The 18,511-nt window shown below is 46.9% G+C and overlaps 1 protein-coding gene across 3 annotated transcripts in view; it reads left to right on the top strand.

The window, feature by feature from the left end:
* The window catches only part of LOC138566916 (phospholipid scramblase 3-like), a 232,029-nt gene that overhangs the window by 113,318 nt on the left and 100,200 nt on the right, over positions 1-18,511 (top strand). For all 3 annotated transcript variants that reach the window (XM_069644672.1, XM_069644655.1, XM_069644664.1), the window contains one exon: positions 17,742-17,935. In XM_069644672.1, coding sequence (XP_069500773.1) covers positions 17,768-17,935 — 168 coding nt within the window. In that variant the 5' untranslated portion in view covers positions 17,742-17,767. The remainder of the gene's footprint in view (positions 1-17,741; positions 17,936-18,511) is intronic.

The raw sequence follows: 18,511 nt of genomic DNA, 5'->3' as shown, positions 1-18,511 counted from the left end.
AAGCTGTAACAGTCGAGTCTCTGAATGTTTATCGAGGGATTGCGCCAGAGGTGAATGGAGCAGAACTATATATATGGGCACGGAGTTGGTGAAGTGAAGTCTGTTGCATAGAGAATACATTTCCACCAGGAACCGCCACATTTGTGTAACAGGTCAAAACGTGGTTTAATGCAGTAGAGGAGCTGATCAGAATAACACATTTCCTCATCTCTGGACGATTCTGGCTTAGCCCACATGCAGGCTTATTATACAGGAAATCATTGGTGGAGGAGAACAAATGTGTCAAAGTAGGACAGCCTCCTCATTCACCTATCTCATTTACCTTTCCTCCTTGGAACTTTTCGATTTTGGAACAGTCCCAAAGGTACAGTGAACTTGCATCTCTGCCTAATGAAGTTTCAGCACAAGCATCATCGGGCTGCTCTGTAGGATGCAAATGGATCCATTCCAGGAGCTATCATGCCACCACGTGTCTTAGTCAAAGACTCTTCCAGGGTTTGGGAGCTTTGTGGTTGAGGTTTTCCCACCTGTTGTGGGGACTGTAGCAGGATGCGACTGGAACTGCTTCTCTTTGTGTGCTTGTTCAGCAGGTGGCAGAGAAGAGAAATGGCGGACTGTCTGCGTGCACCGGTTGAGAGGCACTGGGGATCGATAATTGTCCAATTCTGTGTGCTGACCTCTGAGATTCACATTGCCTGCTGTCTACCTCATCTTCATGTCTGCTTTTCAACTTTGCAAAACAGCAATTTGTTTTGGGATTGAACACACATTGCAAATTAGTTCCCATTTATTGGGAGTCACCACCCAGCGCCACTGTAATTTGCTGAACATATTGGTGATAAGAATTGATAAGAATTGACATGTTAAACTACTAAATACATTAAAACGATTAAACTGCTTCAAAAGTGAAGCAAAATATTTCCATTATATTGGGAACAATTATCATTTTTATGAAATGTGGTGTTTATTGGCGAGATTTTGGCAATATGAAAAATGGGAGTTAATTACACAGCGTTACTTCAATAATCACTAGAATCCCTCAAAATCTTATGAGCTTTTCAGAACAATGCTGGTATTGAAAAACTGTACACTAAATGTACAACACGTCTCTCTGGCTGATTTGGGGAAGGAGACACTGGGAGCCTGAGTGACAGACTAGGCAGTATTGAAATAAAATAGCATGAGTCACCAGAAAGCAAACAGGAAGTTTTAGAGAAGGTAAATAGTGGCATGGGAGGGAGGGGTGCAAAGGTGGAGCTACAAAACAAAGGAGGGGAGGAGTTTTTTTTTTTTAATAAACATTTTGCAAAGTAGCAAAGGATGGAAGAAAGTGAGGGGCTATGGAGGAGACCCCATTTCCAAAATCTATGGGAAATGGATGGTAAGAGGGGAAGGTATCAAACTGAAGGTTAAATGAAGTAAAATGGACAAAAGGAAATCACTATTGCAAAGGATAAAAGGAATAAATCAAGAATGATAAAGCGAAAGGAGCGACATCTATGTTGGATGAAGAAAATGTTGACAAAGCATTCAGATACATCCACGTGTAGTATATCACCAAATGTTGTTGCACTCGGACTCTGGGGACATCAGTGTTCTCCATTCGTGGCAGACTCCGAAGATATAGGTATCTGACCTTCTTTGTATCATCGGCACACGTTCTTTCAGATTGCCAGCCTAGAAATGGGATCCATTGTCCAGGACCACCTGATCATGAGCAATATATTCCAAGAAAGGGCAGCCCCTGTAACAGAAGGTACCTTGGGGGCAATTGAATTATAAAACAAGAAATAAGAAACCTCAGGATTCTTTTATACAAAATATTTTTCCTTATTTTCAAACCATCAAAAATAATCGATGTTATTATTATAATCAAGTGTTCTACATCCCTAATTTGGGCATATGATTATTCCAAATGGAAAAAAGAGAAACTATTTTTTTAATTTTGAAATGATTAAGCACAAATACAATTGGAAAGGTTTGTAACAAAATAGAAGAACAAATGCATCAAAAGTATTTTATTGTACAACATCCTACATTATATGTTTAAACAAAAAACATTTATATCAAAAAGTAAAGCATATTCAGTATGACAAACATAACATTCATACTCCGCAATAAAGACCTATTCTAATGAACAACAGCAGACCACAGGAGACTTATGGTATGCTTTTCACAATAACACAAACCGATTTCGAATCATAGCCTTCTGATTCCAATGACTGCCTCTTCATCAGAGAAGCAATCAACAAAGTCTTTATGTCTACATAAAATAAACAAAAATAATTGTATCACAATATGAATAAGGATATGGTTGCTGATGTTTTAAAGACTGGTTTCATTATCTTACACACCAGCACGTTGAATTTGGCGTAGAGGTCACCTTTAATTCTGTGCTCCTACAAAAATGTATTACCAAGCAAATCATTAAAACATATTGAAGTATATTTAACCACATGTGTCACCATGACGGTTCCCTCCATTGTCAATCCTCACCTTTTAGGATATGTGATCTTCCATCAATCCATTCTTCTATTACAAGGATAAAAGTTCAGTGGATTCTAACAAAAACATCAAACAGTAATGAGGACCTTTCTCCATTACACTTATAAAAATTAAATTGCATATGGGATGAAATCAATAAGCTATTACTCACCAGCTGAAAGATCACAGTATCAAATTAAATAAATCCTGAAGATTGGTAGTACCCCTTCAATCTCTGAAAGAAACGAGAAAACAAACTAAATTGCAAGGTCAATCCAAAAGTATTCACAAAGATTGAAATAAATGATTTACATAGCTCAAAAATCAAGCGTAGCAGGAGAATATTTGTGTCAGCATGCATCTAACAATCAAAACGTGGTCCATGTCCGCGCACTCCACTTAAATACAAAGTAAGCGAAATAGAACATCCTGTTCAACAACTAGACCAAGCTCACTATATTATTAAAACTACTCAAAAAGGTAGCCATGTTGGAATAATACACAACTAGAGTAACTAACAACTACCCTCCATTTTTGAAGTCCTGGTTGTTTTATTTGGTTTAACATACTGTTATTCAATAACTAGAACACACACACCTCGCCCCCACCCCTTTTTTGTGGCACTGAGGGCTTTCTTTTGTTAAACAATAGGGAATATGATCTTCTCTTGTGCAGTGACCCTACCAGATATATAAAGAACAGCATTCTAGGCTTGCTCAACCTTGCATGTGAGAATGTCATTATTTCTGAAAAAGAATATGCATCAATGCTTGCCTCGCCATGTGACTGTACCACAACAAAAATCTAGCTCCCATAGTTTCAGCTAATAGAAGCCTGAAACTGTTAGAAAAGGTGGAGCATTGCCATCTGGAAGACAAGTTCTCGATTACTTCTCCTGATGGTTTGAGGAGGAGATGGTGACCTCAATTAATTGGGATGTGGGTGAAGTCGTGTTTGGGGGTTTGTTCTGGGTACAACTTCTTATGCCGGCGACCCCAATGTACCACCTTTTGTGTGGTGTTGCATTGGTGTGGCGGTTCTAGGAGGTACCAATCCCCTCCCCCCCTCCTTGGTTTCTTACACAGTCTAGGAACCACACCTTGTCTGCGCCACCAAAACCTATTTGACTCCAAAAATGATTTTCCTTTATCAATATATTTGCAATCAAATGGAATATATTGATTCATTGCGCCCGTTGGTTTACACGTGTTTCGGCCTCTCAAGGGCCTTTGTCAAAACAAAAGATTCTGGGCAGGTTAAATCATATTCATGTTCTAAAGAAAAATAGACACATACCAATCAAGGATAATACATAAATGGAAGTATAAATTATAATCAAAATGCTGTAAGATGTATGAAGTGGAGAGGAAAAATATAAGGTTTGTAGTCACCACTGATTATTGAATCATGTATCACACACATGACAATACTGGAAACAACATAAAACAAAACAAAAGGTTGGTACCACTGAGACAAGCGTCTCTCCCTTATGGGGGAGGGTCTCGTGTACGTACCTCTGGCACCTGCTGCAACACACGCTGGCTATTGTTTGCGGTCCTATGTTTCCATCTGCTGAGGTTTCACAGGCCTTGATCTGAAAGGGCAAGTTCCCCACCCTCTCTGTATACGCCGTCTTTCGCCGTCTCTTAAACTGCCGTGCTGAGTTAGTTGACGTTGTGCGATATGCTTTGCTCGTCCTGTGCTCTTGTGCTCCACCTTTTATCCCTGTGGGGAAAGGACAGTGCCGTCGGGTGTGTATAATTCTGGTTAATTGCCTGACTCTGCCAGACCCTTGTGTTGGGACATGTCAGTTAAACTGCTCTAGGGTTAGTTTGTGGTCTTCCATGGAGGTAAGAAAGGGGTTGTGTCAAAAGGGGGGGGGTTTGTCATGGGCAATTATATTCTTCGTCCTACAGGGGGTTTGGTAAATTCAGAAGGGAGAGATTGGTAGGATTTGTGAAGCAAACGGGAATAACCGGGATTGTTATCATGAAATAAACAAGGAGGTTTGTGGGAATGGTAGTGCTTTATCTGAGCAGGTTGGGAATGCAGGAAATAAAAATCAAAGGGACGAAAAAGAGAATAACTGGGAGTATTCGGGAAGGACGTGGAAAAGCAGGAATTCTGAGAGAGGTGGTTTCTGGATGTAACTGGGTTTGGGACTTTTTACATTTGGGCAAGAGAGGCTTGATGGGAGGAAGGGGGGTAGATGTATTGCAGGCTACAAAGGCCTCGGGTATCTCGTCCTCCTTCTTCCTTTCTTTCCCATCCGATACTAGGGTTGGAGTCTGAGAATATCAGCCCTTCCCAGGCCACCTGAATAAGGGTTTCCCAAGGTCTGCTTGGGAGAATACCCTCAGGTTTCTCACAGGAGCTTGAGGACTTCATTAAAAAAACTGAATTTTCAGCAAATTCTCAATAATACTATATAAACCACAATGCATCTACCAATTCATGGTTGAGAGAGCCCACAGGGCCCTGCAGACCCCATCCAGTCCCTGGGCCCTGCCGAAAACCATCTTTGCATGGCACCGAGTTAGAGGGATAGGGATTTGATCCATAAAATATCCAGGCAACTTGGCGAGCTGCACTATGAGTCTAGCCGAGTGTATATTTATCTGAACTTTGCACCAGCTATCCAGGCCACCCGCAGATCTTTCGATGAGGTTAAAGAGCTCAGTAGGAACAGGCAGATGCAGTATGCGATGCTATTGCCGTTCCCACACAGAGTACATTTTGGGGGCAGTGTGCACTTCTTTACATCGCCTGGAGACGCCAAAGCATTAATCGAATCTACACTACCCCTGGGGTCACTGAAATAGAAGGACTTGGCGCAGAAAATAAAAACAGCAGAATCAAAAACCCCTGTGACGGAACAGGACTGACAATATTATTTTAATCCTGACATAATCTCATGGGGTCTGATAGATGACGGGGTACACTGGCTGTTACTTGGTATATCCACATGCTGCTGCAACGCCTGTGGCAGTCCCTACTCTGGGTTTGGGATGACTGTCGAGCTCCAGTTCCATCATATTCTTTCAATACAACCCTTGTAATTCTATTCTTGTCATCGGTTCTACAGTTTTGTCCAGTCCGTCTCAGTTGGTCCACATTAGCACGGATGTCTGTCTTATTTACGTTGACTCTGATCATGGTGACAAAACCCATTTATATTTATTGTATGTATAGAAGGAGACCAAGAGGCAAGATGATGATTTGCAGTTCAATGGTGTTTGATTAGAGTGAGTATAATACCAATGGTCAGTTGCATCACTTTGCAATTAATTCAAATAGCAGACACATCATATGGGAAGAACATGTTACCCAAATGAATAACAACTAGCCAAAATGACAATGGATCATCCATTGCATTTGGAAATGCATGCCCATTAGTACCAAAGATGATAATAGTGCATACAGCTTTGATGCTTTGTGTACCTGGCCTACAGCAGTTGATCATTATTACAATGGAACAGTAAAAAATATTTTATGTGGAACTGATGTTTATATGTTAATGTATGATCAAATGTTACGTAGGCTGATGCTCCTCAACCAGGTCCTATTGGGATGAGCAGAACGTAGGCTTTATCTGGTGGTGTACGCCCACGTTCTGAGCATTTCAACAGATGCCCCCACTCACAAGCTGGACGTTGACTGTACAACAGACGCGTCAGCGCTATCCTTGAACAGCAGAGTCTAGAAGGAACCGAGGAGGAGTGACAGTGAGTTGGGCAAACCTGCAGGGAAATCAGCCTGCCTCTGCGCAGCATGATGGATGGCTGGGGAAGAACACATGAGCAAAGTGCCGAGGCCGCTAGTGCAGGCCCGGGATATAGTGAAGCTCTTGGTGGATCTAGGAGAGCAGTGTCTACATTCCTAGGTACATCTGGTCTCAGGCACAGCCTGTGGCAGTGGCCACTGCGCAGCAGGCCCTGTGCTTTCCAGTACTTTCCGTGTGGGCTGATAAAGGCATGTCAAGCAGGGCCTGGACTTTGGGTATACACGCATTTCGCCGACCACTTTTACACCGTGGGACTTTTCATCGCCGACCTTTTCATCGCCAACATTTTTTTTTTTAAATGTTTTTTAGGGGGGTGTTTGTGCGTGTTGGGGTATGATTATTTAAGTAAGAGGGGGTTTGGGGGGTCGCAGCCCCCCATGAATAAATAAATAATAATAAAAAAATGTTGCTGATGAAAGGGTCGGCGATGAAAAGTCCAACGATGTAAAAGTGGTCGACGAAATAACGTAGAACTCGGACTTTGGTGGTTGTTAACAACTGCAATTGCTAAGAGGCTGACCTGGCTCCTGAGGCGGTGCTAGCAGGACAGCATACATAGCGGCGGCTCCTTTACCCACCCGCTCCCCCGGGGGTCAGCCATGAACCTTGCATCCTCCTCCCCTTGTAGGAGCAAATGGGCATCCCCGGGACAGACACATCCGGTCTTGGGGCCCTGGGGAACGCTCATAAGGTGAGGGGCAGTGCAGGGTTGTTCACTTGTTTACTGCAGGCCCCCCACCCCCGCTCAAAGCGAAGTCGTCTCATATCACCTAAAGCAGCCTGCCTGGATTCTGTACATAATACAGGGACCAATCAATTTAGAGGTCCGAGGCTCGCGCAGCAGTTCAACACCAAGTGAGGTGCAATTGAAGATCGGTAAGGCACAGTGCACATTTGTAATGTGCTGGTCCAAACGAGTGGATAGCAGTGTGCTAAGAGGGTTTGTGGGCTCAGTGTTCGACAGGCATAGAGCAATTCCTAATTCGCATTTTGTCCCCATCACACCAGGTCCGCAACATCTGTTGAAAGGTCACAGGACATGTTCCATAGCATCGAGGTTGTGCCTAACAGGCCCAGCGATATCGAGGAGGACGCTGAGGATGATCAATGGGTGCAGTTTCAGGAAAAGATGCGCAGAAGGGGGAAATTATTGGGCTAAAAAGGTTCTGAGAGATGATCTGGAGCCACCCTGTCACCCCTTGGTGATCCAAGCACAAATATGCGCACCCCATTAATGGACACACTGCCACCAAGTGATGTGCTCCCAAAGATCCAAACCAAACGGAAGCGTCGGCCCAGGGGTAAGAAGCAACCAGTTATTGCTCAGGAGGCACAGGACCTACCCTGACCCCCGGTGGCGGGACAGCTGGCAGTAGGTCCAGCTATGGGTGACTGAGACCAACAGTTGGGGCAAATTTGGCACCAACACCTCCCCCGACGATCGGGACAACTGTGGGTACAGGGCTTGTAACACCTACAGCTGGCCTGTTAGGGACTGAAAAAATTGGAATGGCATTGGAGGAGAGGCTAAGGTTGCGAGAGGGGTGGTGAAAATGCCCAAGGAACTAAGCAGCAACCAAGTTGCTAGGGGAGTGTGGGAAGGCCCTGTTGAACATGAGACAAGGGGGCGAAGTGATGCACCACCCGCTTTTAGCTGCAGAAGGGGCATCATGCGCAAGTGGGTCGCCAACGCTGGGTCACCAGAATGGGTTGTTAGTCATTGGCCCCGCAGTCCCCCCTCTGGTGCAGCTGGACCTGGTGACTGGTGGGCAGGCACAGAATGTACTGGGAGAGGGAGGCTACAATGGCCTCGCTCCGCCGGTCACCATAACACCCCTAGTAACTGGGAGGTCCTCCCTGGCATGGCATATCCCCAGGCACATAAAAGAACATATCTAGGCCAGGGAATTTTTTTATATTTATTCCTTGCTGTGTTGAAACAGAAGGCCCGGACATTATGGTTAACAAGGAGGAGGATAAGAAAAGCCAGAAAAGGCAGAAAACCAAGGAAAATATTTATAATTGTAATAAGACATTTTCATTGTTGGCAGCAGTATGGATGGAAAGGGTTCCTGAGCAGGGCCTTGCCTTATGCAAGTATAGGGACACCATTTTTAACAAGCAGAAAAAGTATGGTTCTACTGGTTGGATTGATTATGACCAGGATTTAAGGTCTAAGATGGCTTTGGTCCCCAATGTGACGTGGGACCAAAATGACATGGCAGCTGGAGAGCCAGGTTATGGGCAAAGGTGCGAAGACTGCAACCCTCGTATGGTAAGAATGAGCACAAACACAAGGCTGGCGTGCAGCCCCTTCACCAGGGCCCCTCATCACAGAGGGGACTAGAGCAAGGGCACAGGAGCATGGGAACAGGGCAGGGGTCCAGAGGAGCAGAGGGCACCAAAGCGGGGGGGGGGTGGGGTGTCCCTGCCATTCTTTTAACAAGGGTTCCTGCAGCTGGGGGCCGTGATGCAAGTACCCACATGAATGCGCTAGATGTGGTGGTACAGACCCTGTCTCGAAATGTTACAAACCAGAGGCCGGTGGCAGAGGCAGAGTTCAGTGCAAAGAAGCTCAGTAGTCTTGCAGTGGAAAGAGTACCCTTGCCTGTGGATCTACAAGTGTTGCAAGAATATTTGAATGATTGCCTGAGAGAGAGGGAGAGGGACCTACTATTTGGGGGGTTTTAGGGAAGGATTTTGGATTCTGTGCAAGGGTCCGTTGACTGCCTGCATGGCCAAGAACCTACCCTCTGCTCTCGAGCAGCCCCAGGTGGCAAATAAGAAACTGGGGAAAGAGCTGGAGTTGGATAAGGTGGCTGGGCCTTTTACTTACTACGCCCTGTCAAATTTCATAGTGTCACCACTTGGTATTGTGCCCAAAAAAGAACCAGGAAAGTTCAGACTGATTAATCATTTGTCTTACCCACAAGGGGACTCAGTGAACGACCGGCTTGACCCCGGGCACTGTTGGTGCACTATGCGTCTTTTGATCAAGCCATGATCCTGGTTCTCGATATGGGCAGAGGTGCACTCCTTGCCAAAGAAGACATTGAGTCTGGATTCCGCCGCCTCCCGGTTGACCCAGATAGTTTCCACCTGTTAGGATTCCAGTGGGAGGGCATGTTCTATGTGGACAAATGTATGCCCATGGGTTGATCAGTGTCATGCGTGCTATTGGAGGCTTTTAGCATCTTTCTGCAATGGGTGGCGCACAGGGATGGACAACGGGGAGGGATCATCCATTACCTGGATGACTTCCTGTTCATGGGCAGGGAAGGGTCGGCAGAATGTGCCCACGCACTGTCATCCTTCGAGAGTCTTATGGACAGGATGGACATCCCCTGGCACCCGGTAAAATGCCTGGCTCCACGGAAGTGTTGACTTTCCTAGGTATAGAGATAGATACAAGGGAGGGCACTTAAAAGTGCTCGTTGATGACTTAGATGACAGCCGATCAAAGGAAAGCGCCATTCTGGAGAACATCTAGCAGCGGTTAGGTAAACTGAATTTTGCTTCAAAGGTCATCCCCACAGGCACGTTTGCTAGGGCAACGGCAGGCATTAAGCAGAGGCACCACCACATACAGCTCAGTTCGGCTTTAAAAGAGGACCTGAGAATGTGGCTTTCTTTTCTAAAGGAATTCAATGGGCTACAGTTGTGAAGAACCCCTTGGGATGCAAGTGGTGAGCTTCAGTTGTGCTCAGACGCATCAGGGAGCAAAGATTTAAGGGCCATTCCAGGTCAGGAGTGGTGCGCGCAGCATTGGCCACACCAATGGCACAATAAGTGTAGGACCATATTTATTATGGTACTTTAACTTTTTCCCCATCGTGGTGGCTCTCATGTTATGGCTAAAATAATTGGGAAACAAGCGGGTCCATTTCTGGTCTGGCAATAAAGCTGTGGTGCAGGCCATTAACTTGCAATCTGCATCCTGAACGGCAGTGCTGAGCTTGTTGAGGAAACTGATGGAAATTTGCCTGCGCAATAATATTGAGTTTAGGGCCAGGCATGTGCAAGGGATTGTTAATATTGCTGCTGATGCTCTTTCTCGTTTTCACTGGAGCCAATTTCGGAGGGCCTATCCTGCAGCCAAGGAGGAAAGGGCACGGTTCCAGAACGAGTGGTGGCAGCTGGTGTCATGGACCGGGAATTGTGGGAGCGATTGTTCACTCCGGCCATGAGGGCCTGGTACCAGCAAGGCTATGGTAAGTTTCTGAGTGTGTCCCAGGCTTTGAACCTCACTGAGGGGGCATTAGAAGAGCAGGTGCAGGCCTTTGTGGTGTGGACACATGGGGAGGGGAAGAGCAGGAGCTGGGTGACAGGCCACCCTAGGGCACTAGCATTTTACAGCAAATTGTTCGGTAACGGGGACCTGACCATGTTTTTTTAGTGCATGCAGCGTTGAAAGGATGGGGTTGTACAGAGGGCCCCACACAGGACGCCCGCAAATCCATTGATTTTATCTTATTAGAAAAATTGCTTCTAGCCTTTGAAGGAGTATGCTTCAATCCCTATGAGCTGTCATTATTTCGGGTGGCATTTGCATTAGCATTATTTGGGGCCCTCAGGATTAGTGAATTGGTTTCCACAGGCAAGAAAGACAGGTCAGGTAGAGCCCTCGCAGTCAGGGACGTCTCCTTTTTAACCAAAGGCTTGGGCGCGGTATCAAGGATCATTTTGAGGAAATGTAAAACCGACCAGCAGGGTATAGGTAAATGGGTCAAATTGTATGGATCTCCACACAGAAAGAGCTGTCCGGTTCTTCTCTTGAAACTATTCTTGGCCAACACACCTCAGGTTGAGGGACCTCTACTAATGCATGAGGATGCAGCTCCTTGACCATTTTTTAGTTCAGCAAAGTACTGTTAGCCTCCTTGGGAGTGGTGGGTATTCAAGTCAGGGGTTGGCCCCACATAGTTTCAGGATTGGAGCAGCCACCACGGCCTTCATGCAGGGAATGTCTGCGCCAGCTATTATGAGGGTTTGGCAGATGGGAGTCGGGCTGCTACTTGCTTTATGTCAGGCTATACAGGGGGACGCGGCCGACCTGCACAAAGCACAAAGGGCACGATTTTAGCTGTGATTACATTTTGCATTTTCGCTTCGCTGGGACGGTTTCCCCTCGGCTGAGCACCAAGCAAACAGGGGCTGTGATTTTGTTTTGACCAGTCTGGATTAGATGGCACTCTTTGGTACCTGAGGTGCACTGACAGCTGCAACGGAATGGTGGCCCCAATAGTTTTGGTCGTACACTTAGGAGGGAATGACCTCGCCACATTGGGTAGGGGTCGCTTACTGGCACAGATCCAAGTGGCATTAAGGATCTTGGCGCAGGAGTTGCCTGGTACGGAGGTTTTGTTTGGTCCGAAATCACGCCCAGGCATTTCTGGCATGGCAAACTCCTCTCTGGAGGGGATGGAAAAATCTAGGAGGCACCTAAACAGAACCCTAGAGAAATTCACCAGGGCATAAGGTCTTGGATTTATAAGACATTGGGGGTCATTCCGAGCTTGGAGGTAATGGAAAAACGATGCCGGTAAAGGATTACCGGTATCGCATACGCCTCCTGCTTATTCTGACCTGCTACATCGTTATTAGCGGTACCAGAATTAACGGTACCTCTAATAGCGGCATGGGTGTGGGCACGCGGCCCATCATACCGGCAATACCGGCATGTCGTAAATCCGAGGAAATCACAAGGTAGGCAGACAAGCAAATACCGGCATCTTGAAGGCGGTAATAGGCGATACCGGCATGCCGGTAATACCGGCATCGCGAACCAACCGTAAAATGCCATGTGCAGTGTTTCCAGCTGCCACAGGTGCACACAATCAGCACAGGTGGAGGCAATGGAGTCTGGCCCAGGACGAAAGGAGCACACCCACACACCACACCAAGATGATTCCAATAGTTGTAGCAATACTGGAGCTGGAGGACATGCTTGCATTGCCACACCAGCAACAACAACAACAACAGCCGGCAACACAGAGGAGATGCAGGAGCAGAAGGAGGGTGAGACAGGCCCAGCATGCCCCACCAGTGCTGCCAGCGTTACCATGCAGCCAGCCTCCAATCCCTCGCATCAGAGCCAGTCCTTTCAACGTAACCCCTGAGCAGATCCACACCCGTACCGGCTGGACCGGGACACCATCACCACCATCATGGAATTGATACACAGCGACATTGTCAGCCTCATAGAAATGCGCACCGCCATCCCCGCTCTACTGAAGGTAGTGTCTGTGCTCCACTTCCTTCGCCACAGGCACCTACCAGCACACAGTGGGCCAGCTGCATGGCATATCACAACCCTTATTTTCTCGCATTCTGAACCAAGTGCTGGATGCCCTCCTCAAGCACACAAGGGACTACTTATCCCTACCACGGACTCCCCAAGAGATTTTTGATACAAAAGTTGGCTTCCATCCACTGGCAGGCATGTGTAGGTGCCCTCGACTAAACCCACGTGGAGTTGGTCGTCCGGCATGCCATGGAGGTGGTGTACCGCAAGTGCAAGCAATACCACTCCATCAATGTGCAGATGGTATGCAACGCCAGCAAGATCCTCACACATTGTTGTGCCCGATATCCTGGATCAACTCATGACTCTGTGGTCCTGCAGAGTACCCCGCTACATGGAGTGACATGCTGGGCGACGTGCCTGGCTGCTTGATAAGTTGCATGACTGGCACATGGCATTGAAATGGGGGAGAGATGCACACACGACCATGCTGTCAATGTTGATGGGACTGCACAATGTGCACATCCCTGAACACTGTGTCCGAAAGCATCACAAACGGTACATTACACCCAAATCCCATAGGAATGAAGTAAGGTTGGCACCTATCACTGCATGAATATCAGTAAACCACCCCACATCCCATAACACATGCACCACCCATCAGAGGACCTCACCCTTCGTAACGCCATCCAGCAACATGCAGTGCATATGCACTATGTTGCTGTCTCCAGCAAATCACCACATAGCATCCCTGGGAGTGCATTGATCTGAACCAACAAGGGAATCCACTGTCTGTCACAGGGCCGCCACACCCACAGGAATGCTACATGTCACCATCTGTACAATCAGTGCTGAATGCCTAATATTGCACAGACTACTGCCAACGCTCCTTGTAAGTAGATCTCACAGAACACAACACATCACAAATTTGACACGAACACAGCTGTATGCGTACAGGATGCATGTGCAACAAGACAGCAGTGCACACCATGTATCATCTTGAAGGTGCAACCCACACCATTAGTCCATGGCACAGGACACATTGAGGGCCTGAAAATTGCGATCATACAACCAGGGACATGTGCATGTGACCAACGATAATCTGCTGGCATGTGTGACTAGTACAGCTGTCCATCATGATTCGACTTACATGTATTTTTTGTTGCCTCCCATTCAGATGACAGTGGCTATCCCTTGAAGCCGTGGCTCCCCACCCCTATCCGAAACCCACAGAACAGGCATGGGGAGGACTACAATCACGATTTCGCTGCCTTAGCCGGTCGGGTGGGGCACTCCTCTACAGGCATGAGAAGGTGGCTAAGATCATCATGGCATGTGTTATGCTGCACAACATGTTTATCCGCCGGAACATGCCCCTGTCCCCTGACATTGAACTGCTACCACCTGGTGATGATGAAGGGGATGAAGAAGATGTGGCTGGACATCATTGCGGTGCCGATGCACAGGAGGGACGTGTTGTGCGTCAGTCAGTGATTGCACAATATTTCTGACACACATGGCTGCAGAGGGCGACATGAGAGTTGGACAGAGGGAAATCGGTGTGGGGGTACATGTACAGTATGCACTGGATACGAATAAATGACACATGCGTAATGATGAATGTCCACTCAAGTATTTCTTTTAACACACCGGGTGTATTGAATTTTACAATGATAACTAAAGTGCACTAACCCACCACCACCCTCACCCCCTAACCCTGCCCCCTCATCTCCCCCACACACCTTCGCCCCCATCCCCTCTCCCCACAACTCCTCCCACGCCCTCACCCTCACCACCTCCCCCCACAACCCGCCCACACACCCTCATCCCCCTCCCCCCAACACTCCCCCACACATGTCCCATCAAGTCTCTAATGCCTACATCAGGCTGCCCAGACTATTAATTAGCCCCCCGTGGCCCTGGTGGCGGCATGTCTGGCCGGCGCAGGGTGCGTGATGACCCCCAGCCAAACTTGACTCCTCCGAGTGTGGTGCCTAGGCTGATTCCTCTGGCTGTGCAATTGGTGTTGGCGCTTCCGCCTCTACGGCCCTTGACAGCACCGGTGCACTTGCAACCTGGGGTGTCTTCAATGGTGGTGAACGGCGGCCCCTGAGTGGGCCAGTTGGCCTCATCCCGGGACCTCTTCCGGGGTGTGGTTTTTGCGGGGGTTGGTTCCTGGGCATCGCTGTCATGGTCAGAGCCAGTGGGGGTCGAAGAGAGGGACAGCATGAGTGATGCTTTGATAGGCATACGTACATTTGTACAATTGATCCTCCACACAATCCAGGGTAATAGGCATTTGAGTTTGGATGATCACGTTGTTTGATACATGGGTGGGTTATGCAGGCATATGTCGGGGTCACTCATGTTGGGCAAGACCTATGCTATGTGACATGCATATTTTTTGGGGCCTGCATGCTGGGTGACTTATGGCATTTGCATTTTGTGTGGCATGTGTCTGTGATGCATCCGGCTACTTTGCTGGGAGTGTGTGTGTGTGTGTGTTGGGTCATGGCTTGCCTCTTTGGACGGACATATTGGTTGACTTTCATCAGACTCTGCATTACAGTGTTTTGTTAGGACACTCACGTCCATCGGCCGATGTTGTGGCGCCACACTCCATTTCACTGACATCTTCGATCCCCTCCATGCCAATCATGCTGGCGCAGATGTCCTCCCATGGGGTCAGCTTGATGGGGAAGCTGGCACCTCTGCCTGTTGCCATTGCCTGGCTCCTATTGACGGAGAGTATGTTCCTTACTCTGAGCTGCAAGTCGCCCCAGCGCTTACGGCAGTCTTTGATGGTGCATGGGGTGTTTCCAACTGCATTCACTTTCCGTGCCACAAGTGCCCAGATCTCTTTCTTCTTTAGGATGGCCTCCCTCTTCATGCTGTTGGCAAAAACAATCTCAGCATGTTCCTGCAGTGTCCTGGCTAGCATCTCCAACTTGTCCTTGTTGAAGCTCTCCTTGCGCTGGCGGGCAGCTCCCTTCTTAAGGGCCTTGGGCATTGTGGTGTGTTGGATAAGGGTGTTAAAAAAGAGAGCAGAGTCCCACAGGTCCTGTGTGCTGAGGATGGCAATGGATTGTGTTTTTAAAGATGGCTGCCGTGCTCCTTCCCGTTTCTGTGCGATGACGCTACTTCCGGTTCTGCTTATTTACGGTGACCATTATTAGCGGTCACCGCTAATGCCACATTGGATTATGCCGGTAGTGCTATCTGCGCTATGCATGATGCTGCTGAGGTCATTATTTGTGCCTTTTACGGCATGGCGGTAATGCCCTTACCGGCATGGCACAAAGCTTGTGCCAGCAAAGTCGTAATAGCCCTCTATTAGCGGGCTATTGACTACACGGACACGCTATTTGCGCCATGCCGGTAAGGGCCGTTACTTACCTCCAACCTCGGAATGACCCCCATTGTTGCCTAAATTCACTCCCATCCCATTTTACAGCCGATGGGGTACATTTATCTGTGAAGTGAACAGATGTCTTCCTCACAGTGATTCAGCTGGCATTGAAAAGGGTGTGACAGATAATGTGGTGAGTATGTCCTAGGAGTCTGGGGGCATTGGAGGCTGGGCGGGGCACCCCCAAAGCATCGTGGAGTGGTCCTAGCCTGAGAGGATAACTTTGACGCTGTGGTCTTGGCCACGAGCGGCTCCAGAATGGCCGCGCTCGATCCAAAGCCAGTCGACGGGCACTGTCTCCCCTTAGGGACAGCTGAGACTCTGTCACCTGAAGTTAGTGATCCTGAGGAAGACTAACTGGCAGTCTTGAAACCAAGATGCGGACGGCCGCTTTTAACGGGGAGTGGCACAGGTCACTCGTTGGATGATAAGCTTGTTTTACTATGTGGCTGGGACCGCCCCGATTTTCTGGACTCCAATAAACTGCGATCTTTGTGTTTCTAAACTTTACAACTGTCTCTGAGTAGATTATTATATTATGGATTTGGGCCTTGGTCCCATGATTTTATTAAACTGATTAGATGATGGGAGATAGAATGGTGGATCGCCCAGCTATGCATCACCCCATCAGCTTTGTGTGCTCTGTTGGGATTAAGACTGAAAGAAAGTCTTGGCTGGACCACGATGGTATGGTTCCCTGGACTGTTATTGCAGCCTTCCAGCCTGCTCTCTTATGTGACTTTGTGGTCCCTATGTTTGGGAGTAAGTCTTGGTGTCTCTGCCACACCATAGGTGTTTCCTACCTCCTGACACCAATGTTATGTGCCCTGAGATTATGTCCTTGTGGACCCCACGACAATCAATGGTTACCCTCTTTGTTCAACCTCTGTGTTGTGCTTCACCAACTTTCTGCTCCCATTACTATGGACTATACTATTAGTTACTCTTTCTGGCTTTTACTGTTTTTTTTCTATACCGTTCATATGCCAAATGTTTGTACAACATCCTTCTTGCACCAGCTCATGCAATACAATCTTTTAAAGCCAATATGTACTTAATAAAACGTTCCCTCGGGTTTTCTGCGCTGTATTTTTAAAAATGGAAAGCAGGTTCTTCCTGTTGTGAAAGTGCTCTGTTCTAGTCCATGGTAGTCAGCTTTCTATTCATCATTGAAGAGCTCTCAATACTCTCGGTACATTTTTGTAAGCGTCATGCAGTTCTCAGAAGATAAAGAAAACCCTTCACCATTGGCACCCCAGAGAACATTGCCGGGTGTTGATGACAATAATGGCTACAAGCTCCACCAAACTGAAATAGCACCGCCAGCACTTGTTAAAGACGTGCACATTGGTGGGATGTCTTTGTCATCTTTTCTGTTTTTCTGCAGTTTTAGAAAAGCAGAGTGGAGAGATCAACTCAAGTCTGCCAGTCAGCAAGCAATTATTTTTAATTGTATCTGAACTCTAATAATGTTATCACCAGGGGGCAAAATGTGCACTTGCCACTAGCCATTGGCTAGTGATATTTGACTCTTGGGGAGTAAGAAATGAAGTGGTGTGTGTATGTATAGAGTTGAGGTGGTGAGTGACTGTTTTACGGCTAGCTTGCAACTTGAATACTTGTCCCCTGTTTCTACCGTATATTCTTTCAATAGGAGAAGCTTTGCACATGTTATATCTGCTTGTTGTGCCATCACTGATGCACATGAACTAATACACATCTTTTTCTTTAGTGCACTCTTACGTCTACTGCTTTTAAGGAAGGTTGGAAAACCTCATACAAACACTGATGTGAGTCTGCCTCTGGTGTTTAATTTGCAGGCTATTCTGCGGTGGCCAGCGATCCTATGAAGGGCGTGGATCCCGTTCCTCCCACTTATAATGCCATGAATCCTCCAATGCCGACAACCATGCCGCTACAACCACAGAGTTTCCCGGCTCCACCACAAACCGCTATAGTGCCGTACATGGCGCAGATTCCTGGAGTCCCCGCAGGGCTGGAGTACCTGACACAGGTGAGTATATTCTCCAACTCAGACCTACCCAATTACTCACTGGTTCTGCACCTCTCTTTATTATCTCTGTTCCGCTACGGTCTTGTCCTCGTTGCTCTTTTACCCTTTGGCCAGCTAATTTGTGTCTGTCTCAAAGTGCCTCTCTCTCAGTACTATTTAGATTATTTATAAACATTCCCTTGTGAATATCTGTACAAATGTTTAAAGGGTACATGTTAGTTGTGACTGCTGCCACTTCAGAGAAGACACTATTGAAGGTGAATATTCTGAATTGTAAACCTTCATTTTAAATGTCATTTGTACATTTTGATAAATTATCTCTCAACTGCTACTTCTCTTTATATTTATCCATGTTTTATAGTGCTCCAAATTGAGTTCATAATGGATTACTAAAATAAATTATTATATTTATCCACCATTCTTTCCTCTATCTTTGTCCAAATGTCTCCTTGTGTCTGTCTGTATGGCTCAGTATCAATCTTTCTAGCTTTATCTCTAGGGGTTGTTAATATTCCTAAATTAACATTGTACTTTCCATTCAGATTTAGTTCCTCTGATATAGTACATTTTTCTATA

This window comes from Ambystoma mexicanum, chromosome 1p, assembly GCF_040938575.1.
Source record: "Ambystoma mexicanum isolate Mex_15411 chromosome 1p, UKY_AmexF1_1, whole genome shotgun sequence".
NCBI lineage: Eukaryota > Metazoa > Chordata > Amphibia > Caudata > Ambystomatidae > Ambystoma > Ambystoma mexicanum.
The sequence above is the reverse complement of the archived record's forward strand: the minus strand, read 5'-3'. Positions and strand labels throughout refer to the sequence as shown.